Source organism: Pygocentrus nattereri, chromosome 22, assembly GCF_015220715.1.
Source record: "Pygocentrus nattereri isolate fPygNat1 chromosome 22, fPygNat1.pri, whole genome shotgun sequence".
In the NCBI taxonomy this organism is placed as follows: domain Eukaryota; kingdom Metazoa; phylum Chordata; class Actinopteri; order Characiformes; family Serrasalmidae; genus Pygocentrus; species Pygocentrus nattereri.
Genome location: NC_051232.1, coordinates 3356298 through 3383101, shown reverse-complemented (window position 1 = coordinate 3383101; position 26804 = coordinate 3356298). Strand labels below are relative to the sequence as shown.

At 37.7% G+C, this 26804-nt stretch overlaps 1 protein-coding gene and 1 pseudogene across 1 annotated transcript; both read right to left on the bottom strand.

Moving 5' to 3' along the window:
- Positions 1-953: 953 nt before the first annotated feature.
- On the bottom strand, positions 954-11332 carry LOC108415077 (intelectin-like). The gene is made up of 8 exons (XM_017688041.2): positions 11153-11332; positions 8127-8192; positions 7668-7730; positions 6860-7107; positions 5718-5876; positions 4984-5104; positions 3239-3342; positions 954-1748 (listed from the first exon to the last, which is right to left on the bottom strand). The coding sequence occupies exons 2-8, from the start codon at positions 8188-8190 to the stop codon at positions 1596-1598; spliced, it is 912 nt and encodes a 303-aa protein (XP_017543530.1). The 5' UTR covers positions 8191-8192; positions 11153-11332; the 3' UTR covers positions 954-1595.
- A 12425-nt stretch (positions 11333-23757) lies between these two features.
- Positions 23758-26583, bottom strand: LOC119262103 (annotated as a pseudogene).
- Positions 26584-26804: the final 221 nt, after the last annotated feature.

Below are 26804 nucleotides of genomic sequence, written 5' to 3'. Positions count from 1 at the left end.
GATCCCAAGGGAATCAAACCCCCCACCCACCTCAGCTGTCCTTCGGACTCAGCATCAGCAGATTAGAGAAGGTTTTGTGGATCAAACCATGAACTGGAAGAATGGGGGAAACTAGTAATTTTGCCGGGTGTTTACTGCAGCTCTGCTTGATGGACCATGGTGGTGAATCCTTTGTGGGGCTTTAGTTGATACTTGTTGATTCTACTGCAATCCTGACATCTAGTGGTCGTGTCCAGGTATTACAACTGGTGTTTCAAGCACACAGTAAACATAAGCAAGAATGATGAGAAAACTAGTGTGTTAGCAGAGCAGGTTAATCTTTAATGGATAATTAGCTGAATGTTAGTTAAAGACAAGGTGAACATCTACAAAATATCACAATTCTTACATTGGACTTTCACCAGTAATAACACCCTAAAGCAGGGGTGTCGCCCAGGGCCAAATGAGGCCCAGACAGATTTTAACTGGCCAGTGGCTTCTGTTTTAGAGTTTGCTAAAGGTGGTCCACCAGCCGGTACACTGCAGTTCTTCCTCTCACCTGATGGTGTAAAATTACAGCACTGCTCTCTCTGTGGTAACAAAGTTAACTAAACTTTAAGAGCCTTTCTTCTGTGACTAGACCTGCAGCTTATTTACTGGCCCACATTTATGCCCAATCTCATTTCTTATTTTTACCCCTACACCTTGTTTTTGAGTGTCACCTTGCTAACCCTAACCCTAACCCCAACCCTAACCCTAAACCCTAACCCTAACCCTAACCCTAACCCTAACCCTAAACCCTAACCCTAAACCCTAACCCTAACCCTAACCCTTTTTATGCTTGTCATGAAGAAAAAGACCATAATACATTGAAATGACATTAAACTAAGATAATCCAGCGGTCATCATCATTTGTAATGGAGAAAATATTGGGTTTCTTTGGCCGCTTGTGCAGCCATCTTACTGTTTTTTTCTTTTTTCACTCTCATAAGACTCTGAAAAACCTCCATTTGGAAGGCCATGTAGCCCTAACACTTATATCTCAACAATCAGTGGGACGCCCTACCCCTAGACATGGGCTAAGTGGTAGGGAAGAGGGGTGAAATGGGATTGGGCCTTAGTCCAAGTTGAAGAAAAACATTATTAATACAATTTATGCTGTTTAATCTGCTGTTCTCATTTAATGAAGTGATTTCTGAATGCTGTAGCTGCATTTATTTGACATGTAAAGAACATGTCAACACTTTAAACAAGTAAACACTTGAATAGGAACATACTTAATACATTAGACATGTTTTGTTGTTACTCAAACAATTTGATTATTTGTTAGAAGCGCTTACTGATCCAACAGTAAATGGAGCCCTGTGCCTCTTTTACGCAGCGATAGGAAACGTGGTTGATCACATGACGTTCTGATTCTGTGTGCTGATATTTTGAAACCTTAATCACTCAATAAGATTTCGGCCTTCAGGTGTTTCGCCACGATATGATCTGGCCCTCTTTGAAAGAGGTCTGGACACCCCTGCCCTAAAGTGTTGGAAATATGAGTAAAGAATGATGACGAAAGCAGGTTAGTAAATCTTGTGTTCGTCCTCGTTGTGACTGAAGCGCAGATCTTAGCGGTAGAAGATCAGGATCGCTGCCTCAGTCAGCTGCTTGGACGCACTCCAGCCAGCGTGGGTTCCATAACCATCCCAGTCCATGCTGGCAAAGTCCCCACACTGCCTCGGAGCTGCCTCAGGGAAATGTCCTCCACCTCCCACACAGGCCTATGACACAGATCACAGGCCTTGTATAGCTCTATCTTTCCTTAGTGAGAGAGCAGCTTCCATTGAAAGTCATATATCTGGAATCACTTGTCATTTAAATAAGTTTTGTTATTTTGTGTATAATAACTTTCATCACACAGGCAAAAATAGTGCCTTTAGATGTTTTGTACAATTTTTGTTGTAGAAACTTTCAAGTATTATATACAGTAAATAATATAATGTAATCTATTCACAACAATGTCGGTCAAGTTATCATATTCATTTTAACAGAACTTTATTCTGGATCTTAATTTAATTAGAACTTCATTCTAAATCTTAATTTTATTAGAACTTCATTCTGCATTTTCATTTTATTAGAACTTCATTCTGCATGTTAAATTTATTCTAAGTCTTGTGTCTTTCCTTCAATTAATTTATTAGTAATCCTAATTTTTGTGCAAACATTGTGAGAAAAACAATCGGTCAAAATAAAATACAACATTTTCAAAATAGAATTAAAATATGATCCCCTTCAAACTCCACTTCCAAACGACATGCCACCAAAGTCTATAGACCAAGCGAACAGAGTGGTGCATGTCATTAGTTTGTCGAGCAGGGTACAAAAATTATAAGATGATACGATGATAAATATGATAAATATGACTAAAACATGTAGTTTTGGTGTAATTGAAATTAGTTGTTAACATGTAGGAGAGGCTAGGGGCCTTGGAGACCCCAAGAGGCCACTTAGAAACTTCAAAAAGGCCACACAGAGAGGCCACTAGGGGCACGGGACATTCGCTTGAATTAGCTTGAATAACGTCAGCTCAGTACAAGGAATCAACTCCAACTTTTGCGTGGTGATACTAGGCCCCTGGTGACATGACATATGGTATAAAGGCAAAAAGTGTTGGTGCCCATAAACTCTTTCATTTGTAGTCAGTAAAATATCATTTATAAAGTTATATTGAGGAAAGCGCCTGTTTTGTTTCTTGTCATCATATTTTGATCATTACAAATTAATTCCAATATCTTTAAATGTTTTCAATTACAACTTCGAAGACTTTTTAATAACATTACAGCATGAAGTTCTCTAGTTTATGTAGTGTGTGAGTGAAAAGCCATTTGAAAGTATTTGGGTGTGTAATTTCAGGCGGAAAATGGAAAAAAGGGCTGGCTTTTTAATTATCCAACTCCACATAGCTGGAAAGATGATTAGACTAATACCACCTCACTAATGACATCTACAATAAAACTTTAAGAACCTAGCATTTGCAAGCTTAGCTAAGAATAATAGTGTATACTTATGGCAAAATTAGCATATCTGAAGATTGGCTTTGGTTGAGGATACATATTAACTTGCCTTAAAGTTTGGTCAAAATAAGCTAATTGAGTAGTATATTAAAGGAAACTAAGAACTGAAGCAGCGTTTATTGCAGGACTGCATATTTGATGGCTTTAAAAGCCTCCTACGTACTCATTTAATAGGCATAGCCTAGATATGTTCTTACGTGTTCTGAGTGGCAGGTGTTGGGTTTAATGCCTGAGCAGATGGCCATGGCAGCCTTTTCATTGTTCAACACTCTGAAAGTGATGAAGCCAGCTTCTGCGGTCCCTGTGAAAAAACCAAATAATAATAAAAGATCTGCAGATTTAAGATCATGTGTTGGAAAATAAACTTCAAGCTTTAAGACAACTTTAAAAGATGTCCTAAAAAATGGAAGCCGGGGGCTTTCTTTTAAAATAAGAAAGGTACATTGTGTACGAGTTGTTGAGGATGTATTGTTTTCCTGGGGAACCCACCAAAATGAGCATTACAATGAACAATCACTCCTGGTGGTAAATGCATGAATTGTAATCATATGTATCTTGGTATCTAATGTAAATCATTAGGTACCAAGAACACCAATAAGGAAGATTTTAAAAATACTACAATTTTGCAACACCCAATGCTATTACTTTGAATGAAGTGGGTTTCCGTGAAGAATGTCTTGCATAGGAATGTTTTGATGATATGCTGATAAGTTAAATCAAGTGGAAAAAATAAAGCTGCATAGTGCTGTGGGCTTCCAGAGACTGAGCTGAACACTTCTGTTAAACAATGTGACCATTTTATACCCAGATTTAGCAAAACCACCTAACATCTTGTAAAATCCTTTAAATCTGATTTGTTCCACCATGTTGACATAGAATACAGCAAACAGGATTAGAGCTTCATTGACAGCGAGAAACCAAAGAGCACAATGAGGAGCTGCTCAGAATAAAACAGATGGTGGCAGGACTCACACACATCACAGTCACTTCTCACTATACCTCTGCAAAGTTATTCATTCAGTCTAATGAGAAACTGTAGAACGGACTCGGTTTATATCACAATACCTACATTTAGAGTCGGTTATTCATTCAGCCTAATGAGAAACTGTAGAACGGACTCGGTTTATATCACAATACCTACATTTAGAGTCGGTTATTCATTCAGCCTAATGAGAAACTGTAGAACGGACTCGGTTTATATCACAATACCTACATTTAGAGCCGGTTATTCATTCAGCCTAATGAGAAACTGTAGAACGGACTCGGTTTATATCACAATACCTACATTTAGAGTCGGTTATTCATTCAGCCTAATGAGAAACTGTAGAACGGACTCGGTTTATATCACAATACCTACATTTAGAGTCAGTTATTCATTCAGCCTAATGAGAAACTGTAGAACGGACTCGGTTTATATCACAATACCTACATTTAGAGTCGGTTATTCATTCAGCCTAATGAGAAACTGTAGAACGGACTCGGTTTATATCACAATACCTACATTTAGAGTCGGTTATTCATTCAGTCTAATGAGAAACTGTAGAACAGACTCGGTTTATATCACAATACCTACTTTTAGAGTCGGTTATTCATTCAGCCTAATGAGAAACTGTAGAACAGACTCGGTTTATATCACAATACCTACATTTAGAGTCGGTTATTCATTCAGCCTAATGAGAAACTGTAGAACGGACTCGGTTTATATCACAATACCTACATTTAGAGTCGGTTATTCATTCAGCCTAATGAGAAACTGTAGAACAGACTCGGTTTATATCACAATACCTACATTTAGAGTCGGTTATTCATTCAGCCTAATGAGAAACTGTAGAACGGACTCGGTTTATATCACAATACCTACATTTAGAGTCGGTTATTCATTCAGCCTAATGAGAAACTGTAGAACAGACTTGGTTTATATCACTGGAAACCATAAACTTACCTCTAATATGTGGTCCATACAAGTTAACGTTGGATGTAGCATCTCCAACATCATACACCACTGGAATAGAGGGACCGTTGTTTGAAGGACATGATCCTGCGTTGTACCTCACAGGGTAACGCTGTAAACATAACATTAAGATTCATGGCCTGAAATATCTTCTTTAAAAGATATACTGTGTAATAATAGTAATATATGTAATATAAGGTTTGCTTATAAATTTGGGTATCTATTTACTCAGAACTGTACATGTTTTAACACTATGGGGTCTTGGGTTGTGTGGATGACACCTGAACAGGGTATTTAACATTGACTTTGTTAAGTAATCCCACACAACTTGTCAGTAATTGTGGAAAACCAAGGTTTCCTTACTTTTTTTAAATGTAGAATTTTGATAAATGATCTAAACGTTTCAGAAACATCTCTGCCATTTTTTATTGCACAATTACTATTTACTTGATGAATTTAGCATACTGGTGAGAAAATAAAAATGATGGCACATTTAAATGCTATGTCTATCTTTTTTTTTTCCAATTCGTTAAACTCTGTATTTAATTTAAATTCTGTATTTAAGCAGAGGACATTTTCACTTATTTTCACTTAGAAAATTATACGACTGCATATTTAACTTCAGGAGGAATAAAATACATGAAAACCGAATGTTTTATTTCCTCAAAAAAAAGTTGTACATCTTTCTAGCTGTAGCACTGTGTGAAGCTGTTCGTGATCCTAACCGTGAAGAGCTGAAAGAGGTTTCCTCCATAGTCATTGAGGAAGTTGGTCTCGGTGTGGTAGCGCAGAAATGAGCTTTGGGTCCAGCGGTCCAGCTGTTCATTATTAGGAACATGCCAAACAGACACATCCTGCGCCGTGATGTCGTAGTAACCAGGATTCTGTAGAGAATAACAAGCAAACACTTCAGCAAGACGTCACGTATGAATGAAATTAGCTAAAACATTAACTGTTTATAAATTCATCAGTAACAGTAATAGTTCAGTTTATAGCTAGTTTCATTTTATGAATTGGTACAATGCGTTTATTCATTGGATGGTGCACTTTACATCTTTCATTTTTAGACATGAATCTTAAATTTAGTTCTCTAAATTATATTTATTAAAAATTTGATAGCTTTCCTATTGCACCTGTGAATTTCTAATTCCTCATGCAAAATGTGCTCTAGTTTATTATTTCTGTGAATATGTCAAACATCCCTTAACCATCATCCCGAATCTCAGTGGCCACATTTGCTTAAAAAAAGCAATTGCTTAAAAAAAAAACCAAACATATTTACCTTAAAAGAAATATGACTGATCCCATCCATGTGGTTCAAAATTTTACACACAAAGATAATATTAAATGGTGTAATCTTGAAAAAAGAGACTTGAGGAATTTTCAAAATATGATGAAATTTTAAAGAATAAAATTGATGCATTAACATAAGAAAAGGACACCCAATAAGGGAACCTGCTGTGGGAATCAGTCCCATTAAACTTGAGTTAATTTAAAATTAGTTTAAAGTTTATTTAAAATGAAATTTTATTCTTAGTATTGCATTTGTGACCAGTTGAAATTTCAGCTCAGTCAGTTTATTCTCTAAGGATTAACATCAACACTAAAAATGCAGTTTAGAAACTGATGACACTTTAAAATGTCAATCCTATTGCATAAAAACTATTGCATTGTGTGATTTTTTTATTTTTTATTTTTTTGGACCTGACAGACCTTAGGTGAGCTAGAATGGACTAACCCTACTGCACTTCAGTACAGCAGCACTAAAGGCTGATATTGTCACAGAAATTCCAAAAATACGTTTAGTAAAACTCGCAACATTGAACCTAGAAATGAATGTTTTGTTTGTGGTGTTTTACAGCTGTACCTTGTAGTCGTCACTGGTAGCAGCTTCTGCAGTTCCAAATGTGACTCTATTAGCCCAGTTTCCATCTCCATCAGGTACGTTTGGGTCACTACCTTGCTGGCTAGACCAGCGGTCACCTACAGTGCATTTTCCATACATGTTGTTCTCATGCACACTGGCCACCAGCGTCCAGCCACCTCCAGCAGTGGTCATATCACAGTAGGTCTCGTAGACCACCCCACTCGCAGTAGTCAGGTAGTAAAGACCATCTGTAAGGAAATTCAACACGATGTTATGATTGGGTTTAAAATACAAGTTTTTTTTATATATTACAGTTATTAAATTTAATGTTTTTGCAAAGTATATATTATATTTTATCATATTGTCAAGGTCTAACTTGCTATTTGTTTGTCCTTTAATTTTTAAACTATTTGAAAATGCCATATATTCTTTGCATTGTTTAAAAAATGTAATTTGTGGCCTGACAAGATCACCATGGATCTCCATGAAAAAAGTTAATGTAATAATACAGCAATACTTTCAGGATTCTAGCTCATTTCTTCATATACAAAGTCCTATTATTGTAAGACTTAAGATGCATTTACTTTTAAAATCATATGGTGCAATAACTGGTAGAATAAAGAGTAACGAGATGTGTCAGCACAAAATTTTCTAGTCATCTACAACTGTTAGCATCGAAGGAAGATTGAAAGGTTGAAAAGATTCAGGTCATTTAGTTTCAGTAAATTCTGCTCAAAAAGTGACTTTTCCTCCCCAGACAATATTTGGCTACACCAAATATAATCGAATCAGTCACTTTAAAGCCTACCTTCCTTGGTTTTATATTTTTCCATGAGTTCTTTGCAGCTCCTCGGACTGAAATATTCCATTACTGTGAAAAAATAAATGTGGCATTATGTCATTTTAATATATATTTTATATATTTATATAAGGATATATAAATATATCCTTTACAGGGGACACACTTCTGTGCATTTTAATGCACACACATTGTTTATTTGATGAATTTAATATTTTGATTAAAAATATAACAGAAAATGTGACCTGTGCAAAAGTTACAGCATATTTATATTTTACTTATTCCCAATATGACAAACAGTTCATAAATAGAATTTCAGCACTAAAACCTCTAAATATATAAAACAATTCCATGTGTGAGTGTGTTCCCTGTAAAAACAAACATGTAACTTTACTGGGGTGCTCAAACTTTTGCATGTTACCTTAAACCGGGAAAGGTAAAAAGAATAAAGAAGTATTATTATCTTACCTCTCTCAGACTCAGAGACTTCTATGAAGGAGGTCATCACAAGCAATAGAATCCAGTTCATCATCTCTGTTAGAAAACAATCGGACATATTGACGGACTGCTGATTTACATTTATCAGATTGGCTGATGATTCTGATTCTGATAACCTTCAGTTGGTCATTTACTAATGGACAGGTTTGATGAAAAGACTCCCTCATAACTTTTCAGAAAAATGGTCCTTTATTTTAGAGAAACAGCAAATTACAAAATCAACTTCATATCTGAAGGCAATGTAACATCTTAGGTGGTAATACTGGTTGTACTATAGATGTGAATCTCTCCACAATATCTTAGTGTGACTGATGCAATATAATGCATCATGAAATTACAAATTTCATCATCATTTGCTTTTCATTATGATTCATAAATACACTGAACACATTGACATACTATATGCAGTAGGGTGTCTTTGTTATATTGTACTGTAATGAATATTGTTAAGAGGGATTATAATTGATTCTAGGAGGTGAAGGGGGTGATGTTCACATGCTAGAATCAAACACTGTAAATGCAAATAAATATAATAATCTCATCAAGACTGATGCAATGTAAGCACTGGGAGTAATAAAGAGTAAAATGAACTAGAAACAGAAAGATTCATATTGATTTCAATACAGTTAATGGAGCATTGAAGATGTGGACAGATTTTGTCTACTTAAATTAATTAACCCTTTGGGGTCCATGAACTCGCCCGTGTGTCATGTTTCTATATATGTTTCTATACATGTATATACGTTGTGATAATACAGTGCAGAAATGCAGTTCCAACATTTCCTGAATCTGTAGAGTTGCCCTTTCTATTACATCTTATCATGAGATCATGCTTGACTCACTTCCGGAGTTATGAGCCTGTGAAGAAGGGCTGAGATACGTCACCTGCCTCTCACCATGTGCAACGGGTGAATTTCACAGGAAATCACTAAAGACCGACCCATCATGTCGGAAGCCTTTCATTCTACATTCAGTCCACATCGCAAACACACGGCAAAGAGTTTACAGCTGCTGAAATTGCTGCAGCAGTTTTAGAATGTAGTGATGAGGATAACAGAGCGTTGTGATATGAAGCATATGAGTATCATGTGCCTTTAAAGAAGAATTTAAGAAGACATGCAAAAAAACGAGTGAAGCAAAGGATCCAACAGTCAAAAAATACAACACAACTTGGTAAAACAAGGATGGGAGAGCTTGAGATGATCTTCTAATATGATGACATGGTTCATCAGAATTGTCCAGGATGTGGTCTCCTCTGGTTCTTGTGCATGTGAAGGTTTGACAATAAACAAGCAAGAGAGGAAAATATTGACCTCTGAGAACTTTGATGTTGGAGAAGACTTTTGAGAACCTTGGGCGGCAGAGAAAACAAACAAATGGATCCTCGAACAAAAGAGGCCCAGAGAACCAAACTGAAGCTCTTATTGTGGACAGATTCTCAGAAAAATCAATTTGCTGGAAATGACAGCCGTGCTTGGAACAGTTGGATGTAGACAATCAGAAGAATCAGAAACCAGCCACATACAAGCCTGAAGACCCGAACAGAGGTCAGGACATTTTGGAGAAACATTGTCAATGTGGTCACCAGGAGTCAGAAGTGATTTAATGGCATTTAATAACAGTAATGATTATAAATGTAAATTCAAGAGTCTGTGGTTGAGTATTTCTGCCACTATGTGCACTTTTAAGTCCCACAGTGGAAAAATTGCCACATTTTTAGCCCAAATAGCCCATTTTAGCCATAGAAAATATTTTATCAGTGTCATAGTGTCATTTATATACAGAACTTCTGCTAAATTAAACTCATGAAGCACATTTAGAAAAAGAAAAATCAGTTTTATGTCCCACACCTGTGAATTTGGTCATCAAATGTCTATTTTTAAAATCCACTGTTTTCAATTAGAACTATATAGATGTTAAGCTGAAACATATTTACATATCACATTATCATGTATGTCCACATTTGTATGCCCTTACTGACCAAATGACCTAAAATAAAGTTTATTTTCATTCCAAACAATCCTACCAAACTAGGACAAAACTAGCCAAGGAGATCATGAGGAAAAGTGTGGGAAACACAATCCACAGTCATGTGCATAAGTTTGTATCCCCCTGGACAAATTCCACACTTTGTTGACATTCTAAGTGAAAATAAGTTAAATCTTCTATAGACCACACACTAAAATATAACATTTTTCTGCTACAATGCACGGTTTCTCTTTATTTGCTGAGTTTAATACATTGGAAAATTAAAAGCAGAAAACACAAGGTGTGTCAATTTTTGCACAGACCACATTTTATGTTTTTTTTCCTCAATATGTTAAAACCAGTAAATAAACAGTAATGATGAACAAAAATGTGTAGAAGTGTGTTCTCTGTAGAGGATGTGTTTACTTATTTACACTTAGCAAATCAACAACATATATGACCAGGGCTGGCCAACTTTTGCACACAACTTTAGGTGTTCACAGAAAAGCGAATACAGTCTTTTCATATTCAGCATTTTCTGACCAATGGTACATTTTGATTTATGCCTTTAATATTTGACGTAAATCAATTCAAGATTTCAATGAGTAGAAGTTTGCTGAGGCTAATGAAACAGAAATGTAGCATTTATACTCAAAAACTGTAAAAATGCATATACTGCAAAAGCTTAGAGAGCTGTAGAAAAGACACTTCACTACATTATGTAAATAAAATTCAATTCAGAATAAACTTAAAAACTTTTGTCAGTTTTGTATAAAAAATGATTTGTATTATAATCGCTAGAACATTTTATTTTCTGTATTATAAACTCTAAAACTTTATTTTCTTTCAATTTCAACATCCAAAAGTGTTTGTGTTTGCAAAAACACTCAGTTATTAAAGTGAAAACAGAAGCTAATAGGGAAAAAAAAGGATTTATACTGCATAAAACATACAGAGGAACAGCAGAAACAATGAGCCAACTATGTAAAAAGAGCAGAAAATTTCTATTTCAGTAGAAATGCACTCACTTCGTATGGTGGCTTCCTGTGTGCTGAGTTAATCAGTGAAGTTTTGACACTTTCAGCTATTCTAAGATGATGAAGTCCAAAAGTTTCTTACATGGGTGAAGAAGAATGGTGAACAGAGTTTGGAGCTGTTTGGAGCTGTTTGGAGCTGTTTTGCTGTGGTCAGCGCAGTGGGTGGACAGCACTTAAGGAGAGAAAAAGGAAGAAGGAGGAAGGAAATCCTGAAAGTTTGCATTCTCCAAATCCAAACTATTCAGCTCTCTGCAGCCCAGTTAGTGACACTCTTATAATGAAAAGGTCTGGTTAAAGGGTTCTTGGCTTGTTTCTTGTTTCTAGAATAAGCCTTTACAGTCTGGTCATATTCTGTTGATTTTCTAAGTGAAACTAACACATCATCTACATCCATTTAAATAGAGACATTTCTGCAGATTTTAGTGCATAATTTCTACTTTATCACTATAACACACCAAATGTGTTTTCTCCCCAAATACACAGAATTCAGCAAATAAACAGTAAATCAACAAAATTTCATTTGAGTGAGGTGCCCAAACATTTGCACGCGAGTGTCGGTTCTTAAACATATGTGAACAAGTCTGGGTGTTCCTGCAATTATGGCCACTTTTAGATCAAGGGAGTGGAAAAAACATCATGAAACCTATATTTTAGTGTCATGATACATTTTTTACATACACAGCTTTTCCGAAATGGAATGAGCTGCTGCACAAGCAACATTTCTCAAGACCCTGGTGACACGGCGGCTGGGGTCACATGTTTCCATGCACCTCAAAGACTTTGTTCATACTGTGTGAGTCACCAGGATGGCTGACCCTTCAGGGAGGATGTGTGAGAGTCTGTGTGGCCATGTAGTTGTTTTTGTTAGCGTTTTAGTGTTTTAGTGTTGTTGTTGCTGTTAGGTTGGGACGTGTGTTTTATTGTGTCAGCCCATAGGTCATTCGGGGTGAGTCTGTGTGACTGAAAGTGACCTCCCCGCTGTTTGAGCTGTTTTTCAGTGGCCTTTTTCTGCTTGTTTGAAAAAAGAGCATCTTGCGGTTTTTCTCCACCACAATGCCACTGTATTTATACACGATGCTCAAAATGACAATCATTAAAAACAGTCATTTTGTCTTATTAAATATTTAGAGCCTGGAGAATTGCTTAAAAACATGCATGATATGATTAAAATAATTGTTCCTAAGTGCTCCTGTTATAACCACCGCAGTAACCACTCTTCATCGTGGTCTGAATGAAGGCACCGCAAAATGATTAAAAAACGACAAAACAGGGATGAAGCTTTGTTTGTATGCAAATGTATGCAAAAAAAGTCAATAAATGAAACAAATGTTACTGCACAATTTGTATTTATTCTAACATATCGGGAAAAAAAATCAAACATAATAAATTAAATGTGGCATAACTTTTGACCAGGCCACATATTATTATGTCTTATTTTTCCCCCAATATGTCAAATTCAATGAATGAATAGTCTTAAAATGTCTTAAAAAACTGTTAAAATGTCTTAAAAACTGTCTTAAATGTGCAGAAGCGTTTTCTCCGTAGAGGATGTGTTTACTTATTCACACTCAACAGCAACATGGAATTCGACTGGGGTGCCTCAATATTTGCACACAATTGTGATTGAGGTAGAACTTTACATGTAGAGGTTCTTCAAGGTTCTTCACATTAGCACATCTAATTAACAAAGATCGTTCTCGTGGGTACTGATTCAAGGAGGGGGGGTGTGTGTGTGTTGTCTGCAAACCCACTTTTTTAAAATTACGTAAGATATTTTAGGCTCACAGTTAAACAAGGACACAAACTGTCACTAATGTGAAGCACCAGCATACAGTATCCCAACTTGAGCCTGAGGACAAAGCAAAGTTCGGTAAATTGCCTTGCTATGACATATAAAGCAACACCAGGCTGGCAACTAAATTCAGCCCTGGACTTTCATCTAGACCAGGCCCACTACAACCACAGTGACCTCCCACCTCCACCCTGGACTAAGCCTGCGATCGTAGTTACAGTGAGTGGACATACAGTAAACACGGTTTATCTCTTTAAACAACATGAGGGTGAAAACATCAGACACTGTAGCTTTGCTGAGACCTGGAATGACTGCTAGTTAGCTAACATAGCTGTTTAGTTAGCCCGTGTGTGATAGCACATTACCATTAAGCAGCCATCTGTAGCCTCAGTGCACAAGTAGACTGTCGCAAAAGAGCTGTTAGATATGAATTATTAGAGAGCCATCCATTTCGGTCTAAAACTCTAATTAAGGACAGTGTAGAATTTTCTTTGGTCAGTATAGACAAACAAAAAGAAGTGCACTGGAATAACTTAACACTTACCACATACCATTACAGTAACCATTCGTTGTTTACGTTTAAACTGCTGTATGAGGCCTGACTGCCCCACGACCCCCTTCATTTGTCAGAAATGAGCAAATCCGCACCCCAGATTGCTTTTAACCCCTCAATTGAAAACCTTTTGTATTTTTTTATTAATATAATGAAATTAGATTTTAAAAATGTGATTGAATTCAAATAGTTAGAATTCAAGGCTGAACTAAAAAGACCTCCAGAGCTGCTTTGGACTGAAAGGTTATTTTTGTGCAAGTGGAATAAATTGTGGAACTAAATATACAGCTGTGTGCAAAAAAATGTGCTCCCCACATCCATGCTGTTGATGATTTCCTAACACGCCCTCTGCAGAGAAAACACGTCTGCACATATTAATACATAATAACTTATATTGATAATACTTTTGGGGGGGGTGTTGTTGCCTGTCCACTAACTTATGCAAGAAAATACCACATTTAAGTGTGTTGTGTGTAGAGGATGAACTTCTGCGTACGATTGTACTGGACCTTTAACGCACATCTCAAATTATGAAAAGATTATACAAGATGCTCAAAATTACAATTATTAAAAACAGTAACTTTGTTTTATTAAATGTATGGAGCCTAGAGCATTGCTTAAAACATGCATAACCCAGTTAACTATTCAAATAATTGTTCATAAGTGGCCTTTTTTATCATGGTCCAAATGAAGGTACCACAGACGTTAAAAAAGACAAAGAAGTAATGAACCTTCATTTACATGCAACAGTATACAAAAAAAATTTAAACTAAATCAATTTTAGTGCATAATTTGTATTTATTTTAACATATTGAAAATCAAAAAACAATGTATAAAATGTGACATAACTTTTGCCCAGACCTCATATTATGTGATATTTTTGTCCCAAAATGTGAAATTATATACAGTAAATATCCAGTAATTGTGCATTAAATGTGCAGTAGTGTGTTCTCTCTAGAAGATTTGACTTGGGTGCATAAACATTTGCACAGATACACATTTGAGATACACAACTGATCAGTTCCTAAAATAATTGATCTAATAATCTAATAATAATTTTGTATACAGTTTTGTGTCACGATTGGCCGCTCCCAGTCCTGTCCATGTACTTTTTGTTTACTTTTCACCCATGTGAGTTTGTTTTGGCTCAGTCCAGCCCCCTTGTTGTCTGACTCCACCCTGATTGTTACCACCTGTTTCCCACCTGACCATCGTTAGCCCTCTTGTATTTAAGCCCTGTGTTTTCCTTAGTCTGGAATTTTGCTTGTCTCTGCACATGTGTCTGCCTCCTTGCTCCATATTACATTGTGCATATCTTCTGTATATTTAATATATTTCAGTTTGTTTTTCTTATATTTTACTTTTAGTTGTTAACTTTCTGTAGAGTGATTATGGAATTCATTGTTTACGTTTAAACTGCTGTATGAGGCCTGACTGCCCCACGACCCCCTTCATTTGTCAGAAATGAGCAAATCCGCACCCCAGATTGCTTTTAACCCCTCAATTGAAAACCTTTTGTATTTTTTTATTAATATAATGAAATTAGATTTTAAAAATGTGATTGAATTCAAATAGTTTGAATTCAAGGCTGAACTAAAAAGACCTCCAGAGCTGCTTTGGACTGAAAGGTTATTTTTGTGCAAGTGGAATAAATTGTGGAACTAAATATACAGCTGTGTGCAAAAAAATGTGCTCCCCACATCCATGCTGTTTATGATTTCTTAACACGCCCTCTGCAGAGAAAACACGTCTGCACATATTAATACATAATAACTTATATTGATAATACTTTTGGGGGGGGGTGTTGTTGCCTATCCACTAACTTAGGCAAGAAAATACCACATTTAATTGTGTTGTGTGTAGAGGATGAACTTTCATTGGGGTGGTTCAAACTTCTGTGTACGATTGTACTGGACCTTTAACGCACATCTTTTTTGGGATATATAAATAGGTGTCATTCAAAATATACTTACATTGAGTTGCATGGATGGAAAAGCATTCAGCCTAATGAGAAACTGTAGAACAGACTCGGTTTATATGACAATACCTACATTTAGAGTCGGTTATTCATTCAGTCTAATGAGAAACTGTAGAACAGACTCGGTTTATATCACAATACCTACATTTAGAGTCAGTTATTCATTCAGCCTAATGAGAAACTGTAGAACAGACTCGGTTTATATCACAATACCTACATTTAGAGTCGGTTATTCATTCAGTCTAATGAGAAACTGTAGAACGGACTCGGTTTATATCACAATACCTACATTTAGAGTCGGTTATTCATTCAGTCTAATGAGAAACTGTAGAACGGACTCGGTTTATATCACAATACCTACATTTAGAGCCGGTTATTCATTCAGCCTAATGAGAAACTGTAGAACGGACTCGGTTTATATCACAATACCTACATTTAGAGTCGGTTATTCATTCAGTCTAATGAGAAACTGTAGAACGGACTCGGTTTATATCACAATACCTACATTTAGAGCCGGTTATTCATTCAGCCTAATGAGAAACTGTAGAACGGACTCGGTTTATATCACAATACCTACATTTAGAGCCGGTTATTCATTCAGCCTAATGAGAAACTGTAGAACGGACTCGGTTTATATCACAATACCTACATTTAGAGCCGGTTATTCATTCAGCCTAATGAGAAACTGTAGAACGGACTCGGTTTATATCACAATACCTACATTTAGAGTCGGTTATTCATTCAGCCTAATGAGAAACTGTAGAACGGACTCGGTTTATATCACAATACCTACATTTAGAGCCGGTTATTCATTCAGCCTAATGAGAAACTGTAGAACGGACTCGGTTTATATCACAATACCTACATTTAGAGCCGGTTATTCATTCAGCCTAATGAGAAACTGTAGAACGGACTCGGTTTATATCACAATACCTACATTTAGAGCCGGTTATTCATTCAGCCTAATGAGAAACTGTAGAACGGACTCGGTTTATATCACAATACCTACATTTAGAGTCGGTTATTCATTCAGCCTAATGAGAAAATGTAGAACGGACTCGGTTTATATCACAATACCTACATTTAGAGTCGGTTATTCATTCAGTCTAATGAGAAACTGTAGAACGGACTCGGTTTATATCACAATACCTACATTTAGAGTCGGTTATTCATTCAGCCTAATGAGAAACTGTAGAACGGACTCGGTTTATATCACAATACCTACATTTAGAGTCGGTTATTCATTCAGTCTAATGAGAAACTGTAGAACGGACTCGGTTTATATCACAATACCTACATTTAGAGTCGGTTATTCATTCAGCCTAATGAGAAACTGTAGAACGGACTCGGTTTATATCGCAATACCTACATTTAGAGTCGGTTATTCATTCAGTCTAATGAGAAACTGTAGAACGGACTCGGTTTATATCGCAATACCTACATTTAGAGTCGGTTATTCATTCAGCCTAACGAGAAACTGTAGAACGGACTCGGTTTATATCGCAATACCTACATTTAGAGTCGGTTATTAATTAAGCCTAACGAGAAACTGTAGAACGGACTCGGTTTATATCGCAATACCTACATTTAGAGTCGGTTATTCATTCAGCCTAACGAGAAACTGTAGAACGGACTCGGTTTATATCGCAATACCTACATTTAGAGTCGGTTATTCATTCAGCCTAATGAGAAACTGTAGAACGGACTCGGTTTATATCACAATACCTACATTTAGAGTCGGTTATTCATTCAGCCTAATGAGAAACTGTAGAACGGACTCGGTTTATATCACAATACCTACATTTAGAGTCGGTTATTCATTCAGCCTAATGAGAAACTGTAGAACGGACTCGGTTTATATCACAATACCTACATTTAGAGCCGGTTATTCATTCAGCCTAATGAGAAACTGTAGAACGGACTCGGTTTATATCGCAATACCTACATTTAGAGCCGGTTATTCATTCAGCCTAATGAGAAACTGTAGAACGGACTCGGTTTATATCACAATACCTACATTTAGAGTCGGTTATTCATTCAGTCTAATGAGAAACTGTAGAACAGACTCGGTTTATATCGCAATACCTACATTTAGAGTCGGTTATTCATTCAGCCTAATGAGAAACTGTAGAACGGACTCGGTTTATATCACAATACCTACATTTAGAGTCGGTTATTCATTTTAAATTATATTTATTTTGAATATATGTAAAAGCTGATACTGTTAGGATATATTGGGTTCAGTTTGTTGTGGAATCAAGGTTTTTAAGGATAAACAGCTGATAAGCTGTTCTGACTGATACACTGTAAATGTTGTCGCTGTCAGAACAAAACCTCATATCTCCATAATGGTGACAACACAGGAAAAGAAAAAAAACCTTCTTGAATTATAATAGAAGTTAGTGTAACCAGATTTCTTTCCAACTAATTTTAGACTATATCTGTCTGTCCACTCATCATTTAACACAATGCAATGGTTAACTGTAACTTCCAATAGAAAAAAAGTGAAAATCAACAAAAATGGAGATACATGGTTTTTGCATCAGTGACAGTAATTAATATGACAATGATTTTATTTAAATGCACTTAATAATCTGATAACTGCAGAAAATCAGATTTGGTCATTAATCCGATGGACGTGTTTACATGCTCTTGAATAATTAGATCATGAGAAACATGAGCCAGGCTGTAATCTGATTTCTGGCTTTACAACCAGCCAATAAACTCACAGAAGAAGACATGACAGAAAAGTAACGTGTAACATTACATCACTTTACCTGAAAATATGAGCATCATCTAGAAGATGAAGAATATTTAAATCCTTCATTTCGTCAAGTATGTAGTTGTTTTGCTACCATCTTGCGGCAACACTGCTTTCTTATTTCTGGGACAGCAGTCAGAGAAATGAGAGAAATCCGAGTAAGAGTTTACATGCACTGAGGAATCTGATTATCAGATGTCTTAGATTTCTAGACCTTACTCCAGTCTAAGAAACCAGAGTGTGCTGTTTGCATGACCATTTGAATAATCAGACAACTGCAGAAATCTGAGCATGATCAGGGCGTCCTCCTCACCATCACCAACCCGTTCTCCTGTTCCTTTGTGCCAACTGCAACACCCTCAGTTACATCACTGTGCCATCCAGATGTACCAGCGTTGAGATAGGATGGGACTGTTTCAGCTCACTCCCACTTTTCATAAAGACTCAGTCAAGACTGCCTCAGTGAGAGACTGCCTCTACCAGTGCCTCTAAAGCTTTACCATCCAGTTTTCAAAGAGAGGTCCTCTTTGCTTCTATTTGGTATTTAGCTTATTAAATTGTCAACACTGCTTGACCAGAGGAGGGCGGGTCTCCCCTTGTGAGTCTTGGTTCCTCCCAAAGTTTCTTCCTCCACACTGAGGGAGTTTTTCCTTGCCACCGTCGCCTCTGGCTTGCTCACTGGGGGATTATATGTTGTAACTGTATGTTTTCAAATTTCTGTAAAGCTGCTTTGTGACAACATTGTTGTAAAAAGCGCTATACAAATAAACTTGAATTGAATTGAACTGAATGAAATTGAATTGAATTGGATTAATGAGTGCAAATACATGCACTCCTTGAGCTCCACATGAAAAGAAGAAAGCTTACGTAAGCTTAAGTTTAATATACTTCTATGAAGAAATTCACAGATTTGTGTCTCAACCATTTGTTTATTTCTTGAACAACAGTTTAGAGAAAAGTTCTTTTTGTTAATTGTCTGATTTTGAGAATTGAGAACCAACTCCAAAGCTTTAAACTCAATTTCACATATTTGACTTCAGGTTCTCCTGCACCCAGAGGCTTTGAGATATTTTGCCAATGATCACACCAATAGATAAAAGCAGGATGCAACAATTAAGAGATCAAGAAAATTACTGTGTGGAACCAACTCATGGACTCAACTCCATCAAATCCCAATACTTGGAATCAGAGTTGACTCCAATTTCTGTGATGTAACACAGCCTACATTTTGGATCTTTTAATAGAAATGATTTCTTTATAGTTTCCTTTTTTAGATATTTAAATTGTTTACAAAGTGCTTCAAACTGCAATGGCTGATGAGCGTATTCTGATATATTGATTCTAAAGCTAGATGAAACTGATCAATCATACTGCCACCGTCCTGTAACTGTGTTCATGCCAGCTTTCTAAAGTAAAGTCAGTTTCAACAACAAAACATTGAGTCTTGTTTATAAGTTGAAAATAATTGCATCTGTGTTCAGTTATTTTTGTTTAATAGTCCCCATCAGATATCAAATCTGCTTAAATGAGGGGAAAAGTGTGTTGCACCAGTTATAATGTCAACAGACCTACAAAACAAGAGAAGAAAGTCATGATGAATTCGAACCTTTTAGAGGGTTCAAATAAATCCACACTACTAACAGTACATCAAAACATCCACACTGGCACCAACATGTTGAAAAGGACATAATTCATAGTAAAAATATCCTCTATGGGGTAAAAAAAGGTGCAGTGCACACACATCCTTAGTGATAACCCAGAGAAATGAGAAACACAAGAACAAACAAGAGCAACTAAGAACTAAAATGTCAAGACTTCCCCAGAGAAAGATGCAAAATTGCTATTAATGCAAACATAGACTAACAACACACAGGTGAAAAAAGCTGAAGTGCACAAACAGCGAGAGGAAATAGTCAAAGTGGATCCAGAACCAGTCAGAGCTGGAGAAATCCCTGTAAAGCCCCCCCCCCCCCCCGGTTCCTATCGCCACCTCCTGTGAAGAAATCTGAGTCTCTACAATCAATTCACTCAAAGGCTTTAGGGTAAGAAAGCTCACTGGCTCCACCTGCTGTTGGGTCTTAGAGTTGCACTGGGTGTGAGCATGCCCCATTTAGCTGTGAGCCAACCAACCTCGACTACAGTGGAGCACCTTTTGAGCTTGATAAGTTCAAATAAACTCCTTTATTTCTGTACCTCTCTACACTACAGAGTAAAGACCTTTCCACATGTTACTGGGTAAAGTATTTCATATTTAAAGGGCAGTTGTATATCTAGCTTGAAATTAGCTGGTTAGCTTGGCACTGACTTCGGTTTAGCACGCTAACACTGACTAGCTTTGACAGCATGTCAGATTTGGTTTAGGGGATTATGCTTTAGTTACTGCTCACTGCAGAGTTGCCCAACTTTTTGGTGACTTTTCTGCCTTATCGGACATACGACACCTGCCAATTAAAGGCTAAGTGATGAGTTGAATTAGGTGTGTTTAAACAAGTAAATTAGCAAACTCTGCTAGACTTTTCAATACTGGACTTGACTAATTCTGCTCTGAAAGGCAGAAAAAACAGAAGGCTTTATTATACCAGGCTTTATAACAAGACTTGTGATAGCTAAAGTGGTAAAAAGAGAGGTGCTCCAGGCTGATAGTGCCACATGCCTCAAAGGCTGATCAACAACAAAACTGATACTCTCAGTGAGAGAACTCCATATGCCTGTATTATGTATTAGAACAAGTTTTAGACCTGTGGTGGAAGCCCATGTGGGGTCAGGTGAGGCATCTCTGTATTACTAATCAGCCTTGCAGAGTCTTGCGAAATGAGGACCTTTGCTAATTCAGCATTCTTATGGTATGTTATAAGCAGGTCAGGCCAGGATTATACTGCAGATTTTAGATATCTCCCAAAAACATGAGTCAAATGAATGTTTGGTGTTTTGTGTAATTAGTGTTTTTTCATATATATATCAGAAAACAATATTGCCATATTTTTAGAATATTATCATAATACTACTACACCATCAGCATGTGATATTCCAAAACAAGAAGGTGTAGCGCTGACCAGAGATTTGGGTTTTGCTCCCAAATGACCCCATGGACTGTTTGCTTGGGCTGGCAGAGCTGCAGCAGATGCCCGGGTTGGTCAGATACAGTCAGAGCCACCATTAGAAACGAGATGGACAGCTGTCAAAACAAGCAAGTCTGTGAAAAGTTCATTTCTATTTGATGGAGAACGGAGATTCTGCTTTGCCAGTTACAGTCTGGCACAGTTCACACAATCTGATGGTATGTTATGTGGTGGCATTTCAGTCAGTTTATAGTTTGAGCTGGCTTTCTTTAGCAACAAGGAACTTATGATTTTATTTCTCTGGTGATAAATGTAAAGTGGTAGAAGGTGAGGTAGAACTGCTTCCCCTTTATTCAACCTCCACCTCCTACATTTCATGGGCTTCAACCACAGGTCCTAAACTTGTTCTAATACTGAGAAAATACTGGCCTGTATACTTTCTCATAGATAATGAGATTATTTTTCACCAGCATTATAGTGTTAGCAACCACTTTTGCTAAGCCCCACTGCCATGACCTGTGTGAAACCAAGCATAACCACCTTCACATTCCTGTCAATATGTAATTTATGACTAACATACTTTGTATAGTAAGGAATGAGGTTCAGGTTTCTGGCTCCCTGGAAGACAAAAGCTTGTGGTGTATATAATTAGAGCTCACTTCCTCCCCAAACATACCCTAATTGGATTATAAACATCGCAAACAAAATTGGTAATTTAGTCTACCTGGAGTCTCGCTTCATGATAGAGTTCCCACTGGACCTTCAGATGCACGTATGCCTTTTGTTGACAAGTAACCTGTCATCATCTTGCATCTGTGTGTTTTGCCCATATCAAAGTGGGAACAACTTGAGCATCATAACATCATTAGACAAGATAAATCATGTTAAATAAATAAATAAATCGTGTCGAGTATTCAGCTCTTGTACTGTGCAGGCACCTGCCACCTCTACGTGACTGTCACACTATGCCTTTTACACAAACTGAGAGATGCACAAACTTTCTTTACATTTGATTCAGATGAGCCATGCTGTACAGCTGAAACCAGAGCTTCAGATATATCTGCATACATGGCTCCTGTCACGATTGGCCCCTCCCAGTCCTGTCCATGTGCTCGTGGCGTTTATTTCCTAGTCCTGTCAATGTGGTTCTTTGTTTTGGTTTTTAGTCTGGCCCCTTGTTTCGTGACTCCACCCCTGATTGTCTCCACCTGTGTTTCCACCCGTCCCCTTGTTTACACTTACGTATTTAAGCCCTGTGTTTTCCCCTATCCCCTGTGTTTTTCCCCCCTAAACTGTTTGGATGTTTGATCGTGCTGATTGTTTATTGTTTGATTCTGGTTTGTCTGTCATGTCTGCCCCCAAATCTATCCGTGTTGGCTACATGAACCTGGACTGTCTTGACCATGACCCTGGATTTGCCCATAATAAATCTTGCTTATGTCCGCATATGCATCTGCCTCCTCACTCCTCGGCGTTACAGCTCCACAACAGTCGGATTGTGGACATACAATGAGAAGAATCTACTGATGTATAGTATTTAGAGCCCAAATTCTAAGGCCAGTCAGGCAAACAATTATGTAATTATATTTCTGATCAACACCTGGGATTTTTGTCCTCCACCCTCACTCTGAACACTGGTGTTCCACAAGGCTGTGTACTGAGTCCTCTGCTCCTGTCCCCATTTACCCATGACTGCGTTCCTCTGCATACATCTAGAATCACTATTGAATTTGCAGACGATACCACAGTGGTTGGCCACATTAGCAACAATGATGAATCAGCACATAGCTGCCTGGTGTACCGCCAACAACCTCTCTCTCAACACCTACAAAACAAATGAGCTCAGTGTTGACTACCAGAAAAGCAAAAGCTGTACACTCTCCTGTCTGAATGAGAACAGTTCTGAGGTAGAGCTGGTCTCCAGCTTCAAGTTCCTGGGAGTCCACATCTCAGAAGATCTTTTCATGGACATGCAACACCTCACACTAGGTTAAGAAGGCACAGCAGCTCTTTTACTTCATAAGGAGACTAAAGATGGAATATCTCTCCTCAGATTCTCAAAAACCTCTGCTGCGGCACCATCAAACATACTGACCAACTGGGTGATGGTGTGGTACAGCAGCTCCACTGTGGCCGAAAGAAAGGCCTTCCAAAAAGTGGTGAGGACCACTGAGTGCATTACAGGCACACAGCGATGAATATCTATCTAGAAAAAAAGAAAGTGGCAGGAGGTGTCCTATCCTGACATACAACTTGGTGCATGTGTTTAAACAAACTGAGGGAAAAGTGAGCTAGCTTACTTAACATGATAATTTTGTTACAGGCAAACATTTAAACATTGGTTTTTCACTACTTTGGCTTTAACACCTGTAACTGTTGACTTTAACATCATTAACACACCACTTACTTGTGAAGTGTTTGCAATAGGTATACACATGTTGACTAGCCAGGTCTCAGAGATTACCATGTTCATCCTCTCTGCGAATGGCCTGAAGCCACAAATCTCTCCTTTTGCTGCCCTTCACTCTATGGGGATGTAAACAATATTGTAAACTGGGTTTTTATAAGTGTTAGATGTAGCAGCCTTTAGGCATGGTGCCACTAGTAGCTCCAATTTGGTGCCAACAGGGAAGTGACATGCCTGTTCCCGTCAAGTGCACTTTCATTGTTACAGCATTCCACCCATCAGTCAGCACATTAGGGCGGGATCACATGAAGTCTAAAGTAACTGAAAGCACAACAGAGACTTCTGCCCACAATATGGATTTACAAGCTGCTCAGCCTGACGTCAGAGGAGATGCCCAACCTGACGTCAGAGGAGCTGACGGCGTCTGGAATGTCTGTGTGGGAAATGCAGACAGTTCCTGTTATAGAAAAACATGAATCACTCACGGACATTACAGATGCATTTATTCTACAACACTTCATAAGTTTAATGTGTGTATTTATAGATGTGTAAATGTGTGTAATCCCAGTTTTTTTCTGTTTATTCATGTCGTTCAGCTGCTGCATATATAGATTATATTAAACCCCTTCTGTAATACATGGTCACTTCTGTGATATGTAGCTATATTTATGTGCCAATACCCTCAGACCTACTTTTAGATACTTGTATATTTCAGCTTATACGTGATGTAAGAGTCACCAGAAATGAATCTCACCGCAGAAAGATTGACTCCTTTGGTTATTGGTGAAGTTTCTTCAATTTTTTTAAAGACTTGGCCTGTCAGCTACCTTAGCTAATGGTACCGTTACCCTAACCCCTTTTCTTCGCCTCACGTAAACCTAAAATTAAGCTGACAGTCAACCAAGCAAAGCCCCAAAAGCCAGCAATTCTGACCACAATTTGCCACACATTCACACTGTAACTACTTACTGTTTCCCACTGTATGTTGTGACATCACAGCATGTCTGTGTTCTGTTTTGTTCATTTGTTTATTTTGTAATACAGTCTCTGCTGCAAAGGCTCGTAAGGAAGCTTGGCAAAAGATAGCAGACCATGTCAGAGTGGTCAGGGCAGCAGGTTAAATACAAGAACATTGTCCATAGTGGTAAGTGTAACTGTACATGTCATGATTGCTTGTTTATGCTCTTTTGCCTATTTTAAAGAAGATTATCTTCATGACTTTTAATAAAAGTTACTCAAACTTCTGTTAGCCAACCACAAGAGCCAAGGCAACCCCACCTCCTTATACAACAGCTGAAGAGCTGGCTCTGGAGGTGAACCGTGGAAGGCCGATTACGGATGGGATCGCTGGGGGCATCTTTTCAAACCCTGGGTGCAGCAGAGATTGGACCCGTTTTGTTGAATATATGAACACAATCTGCCTGACCACCAATTGTGATGGAGATTTTATTGTTACGGTACACAATGATTACCTGATTTTGAGGGACCAGCCTGCTCCAACAGGTGGAGCTTCTCAAGCAGAGGTATCTGTAGCTGTAGACATTATATATTGAAAAGCATTAATATAAACCTATTTTCATAGATGGATGCCACAGGAGGTGAGGACACCATATCTGCATGCTCAGAAAGGCCTGTAGAGGTGAGTGACCTTTTGTCATGTACAGCTAAAATAAGTTGCCAATTTGTTATGGATGTTTGCATATTTCACCTACAAGGATGTGCTGTACTTGAATTCCAACAATATTCAGAGTCTCCTACATGTCAGTTGGGGTATTCAATGTTTATTGATCAGCAACCATAGCATGTAAATCAATGTAATCTTGTATAGGACAACATTTCTCTGCCCCCAGCATCTACCTCAAGGCCAAGCAGAGGAACCTCTGAGGTGCATATGTAAAGTCTTTTACTGTCCATTGCCCTGTACATGGTCCCTGCAACTAACCCCTGCAGGTGTGATTGTAGAACTCCTCAGCAGAGTCTTTTATGTACCTTGATCCAGTTTCTGGTATAGTGTGGACTCCCTGAAGATCCGAGAATCATGTACTGAACCATCTAGCTATTTAGCATCAATACTTGTTATCAGGCACTGATGGTCACAAGTCATCTGAAATAGATGTGTTCAGAACATCAGATATAGTTATGGACAATAATAGTAATAATGTAATGGAATCAAACATCTGGGCCCATGTAGACTCATTACTAGCTGCTCTGACAGTTTTTAATTTTGTACCTGCACATTGATGCTGTGGAAGGACTTTCGGTTTACATAATCAGCCTTATGTGGGTGCAATCAATGACACCGATTACTCTGAATCCTAGAAAAAAAGAACTAAACATTATCTAGCGCTACCAACTGTGTATTACTCAAAGATGAGCTCAGCGGGAAGAACTTCCTGCAATCTGATTAAAAACCTTCCTTTATATTTGCACAGGCAAGTGACCTGGAAACACTACAAACACATCTAACTCTTTCAGTCCAAAGTAAACCCTGCGTATAGCCCGACATACGTGTTCTTGCTTATGTGCTCAGCATCCCCCAATGAGTAATAGCCAGTGACAAATAACCACCACGCTATACAAACTGTTTGTGGCACTGTAAGTGCATGGCTGTGGAGGGTGGAGTTGCCAAGATAAGGCTCAAGATGTTTGTTTGCATATATTGATGATGATGATGATGATGATGATGATGATGATGATGATGATGATGATGATGATGATCTCCTCAGTTGATGATCTCAGTTGATGATCTATACCTTTCAAACAGTACCTCATCAGGCAAAGCAAGCGGATTTAATCTGTCCCTAAATACCCTTGCGCTTTGCAGTGATCCTCTTACAAAACTTCCTAAACCCTGTCCTACTTTTAAGACCATCCCAGAGGGGTCTTAACTTCTGTTTTAACTGTCCGTTTTTATTGTTTTATGCAGTGATGGGCCAACACTGCACACATGATCTCCACCATCCCCTCTCATTACCTACATGTGTTAATGTTGATGAAAACTCGTCGGATAAGATATTAGAGTGAAGGTGGTAAATAATGAGGAGGTGGAGCTGATTGTTGTTTATCAGAGAGTCTCCAATTTTAGCTTTAGCT

Excerpts from the sequence above, each read along its gene's own strand:
- LOC108415077 (XM_017688041.2), bottom strand. The coding sequence starts at position 8,190 with ATGATGAACTGGATTCTATTGCTTGTGATGACCTCCTTCATAGAAGTC. Across the intron at positions 7,731-8,126 it reads AGTCTCTGAGTCTGAGAGAG|TAATGGAATATTTCAGTCCG; the intron begins GTAAGATAATAA and ends ATTTTTTCACAG. Across the intron at positions 5,105-5,717 it reads ACCTCTTTCAGCTCTTCACG|CGTTACCCTGTGAGGTACAA; the intron begins GTTAGGATCACG and ends TTATGTTTACAG.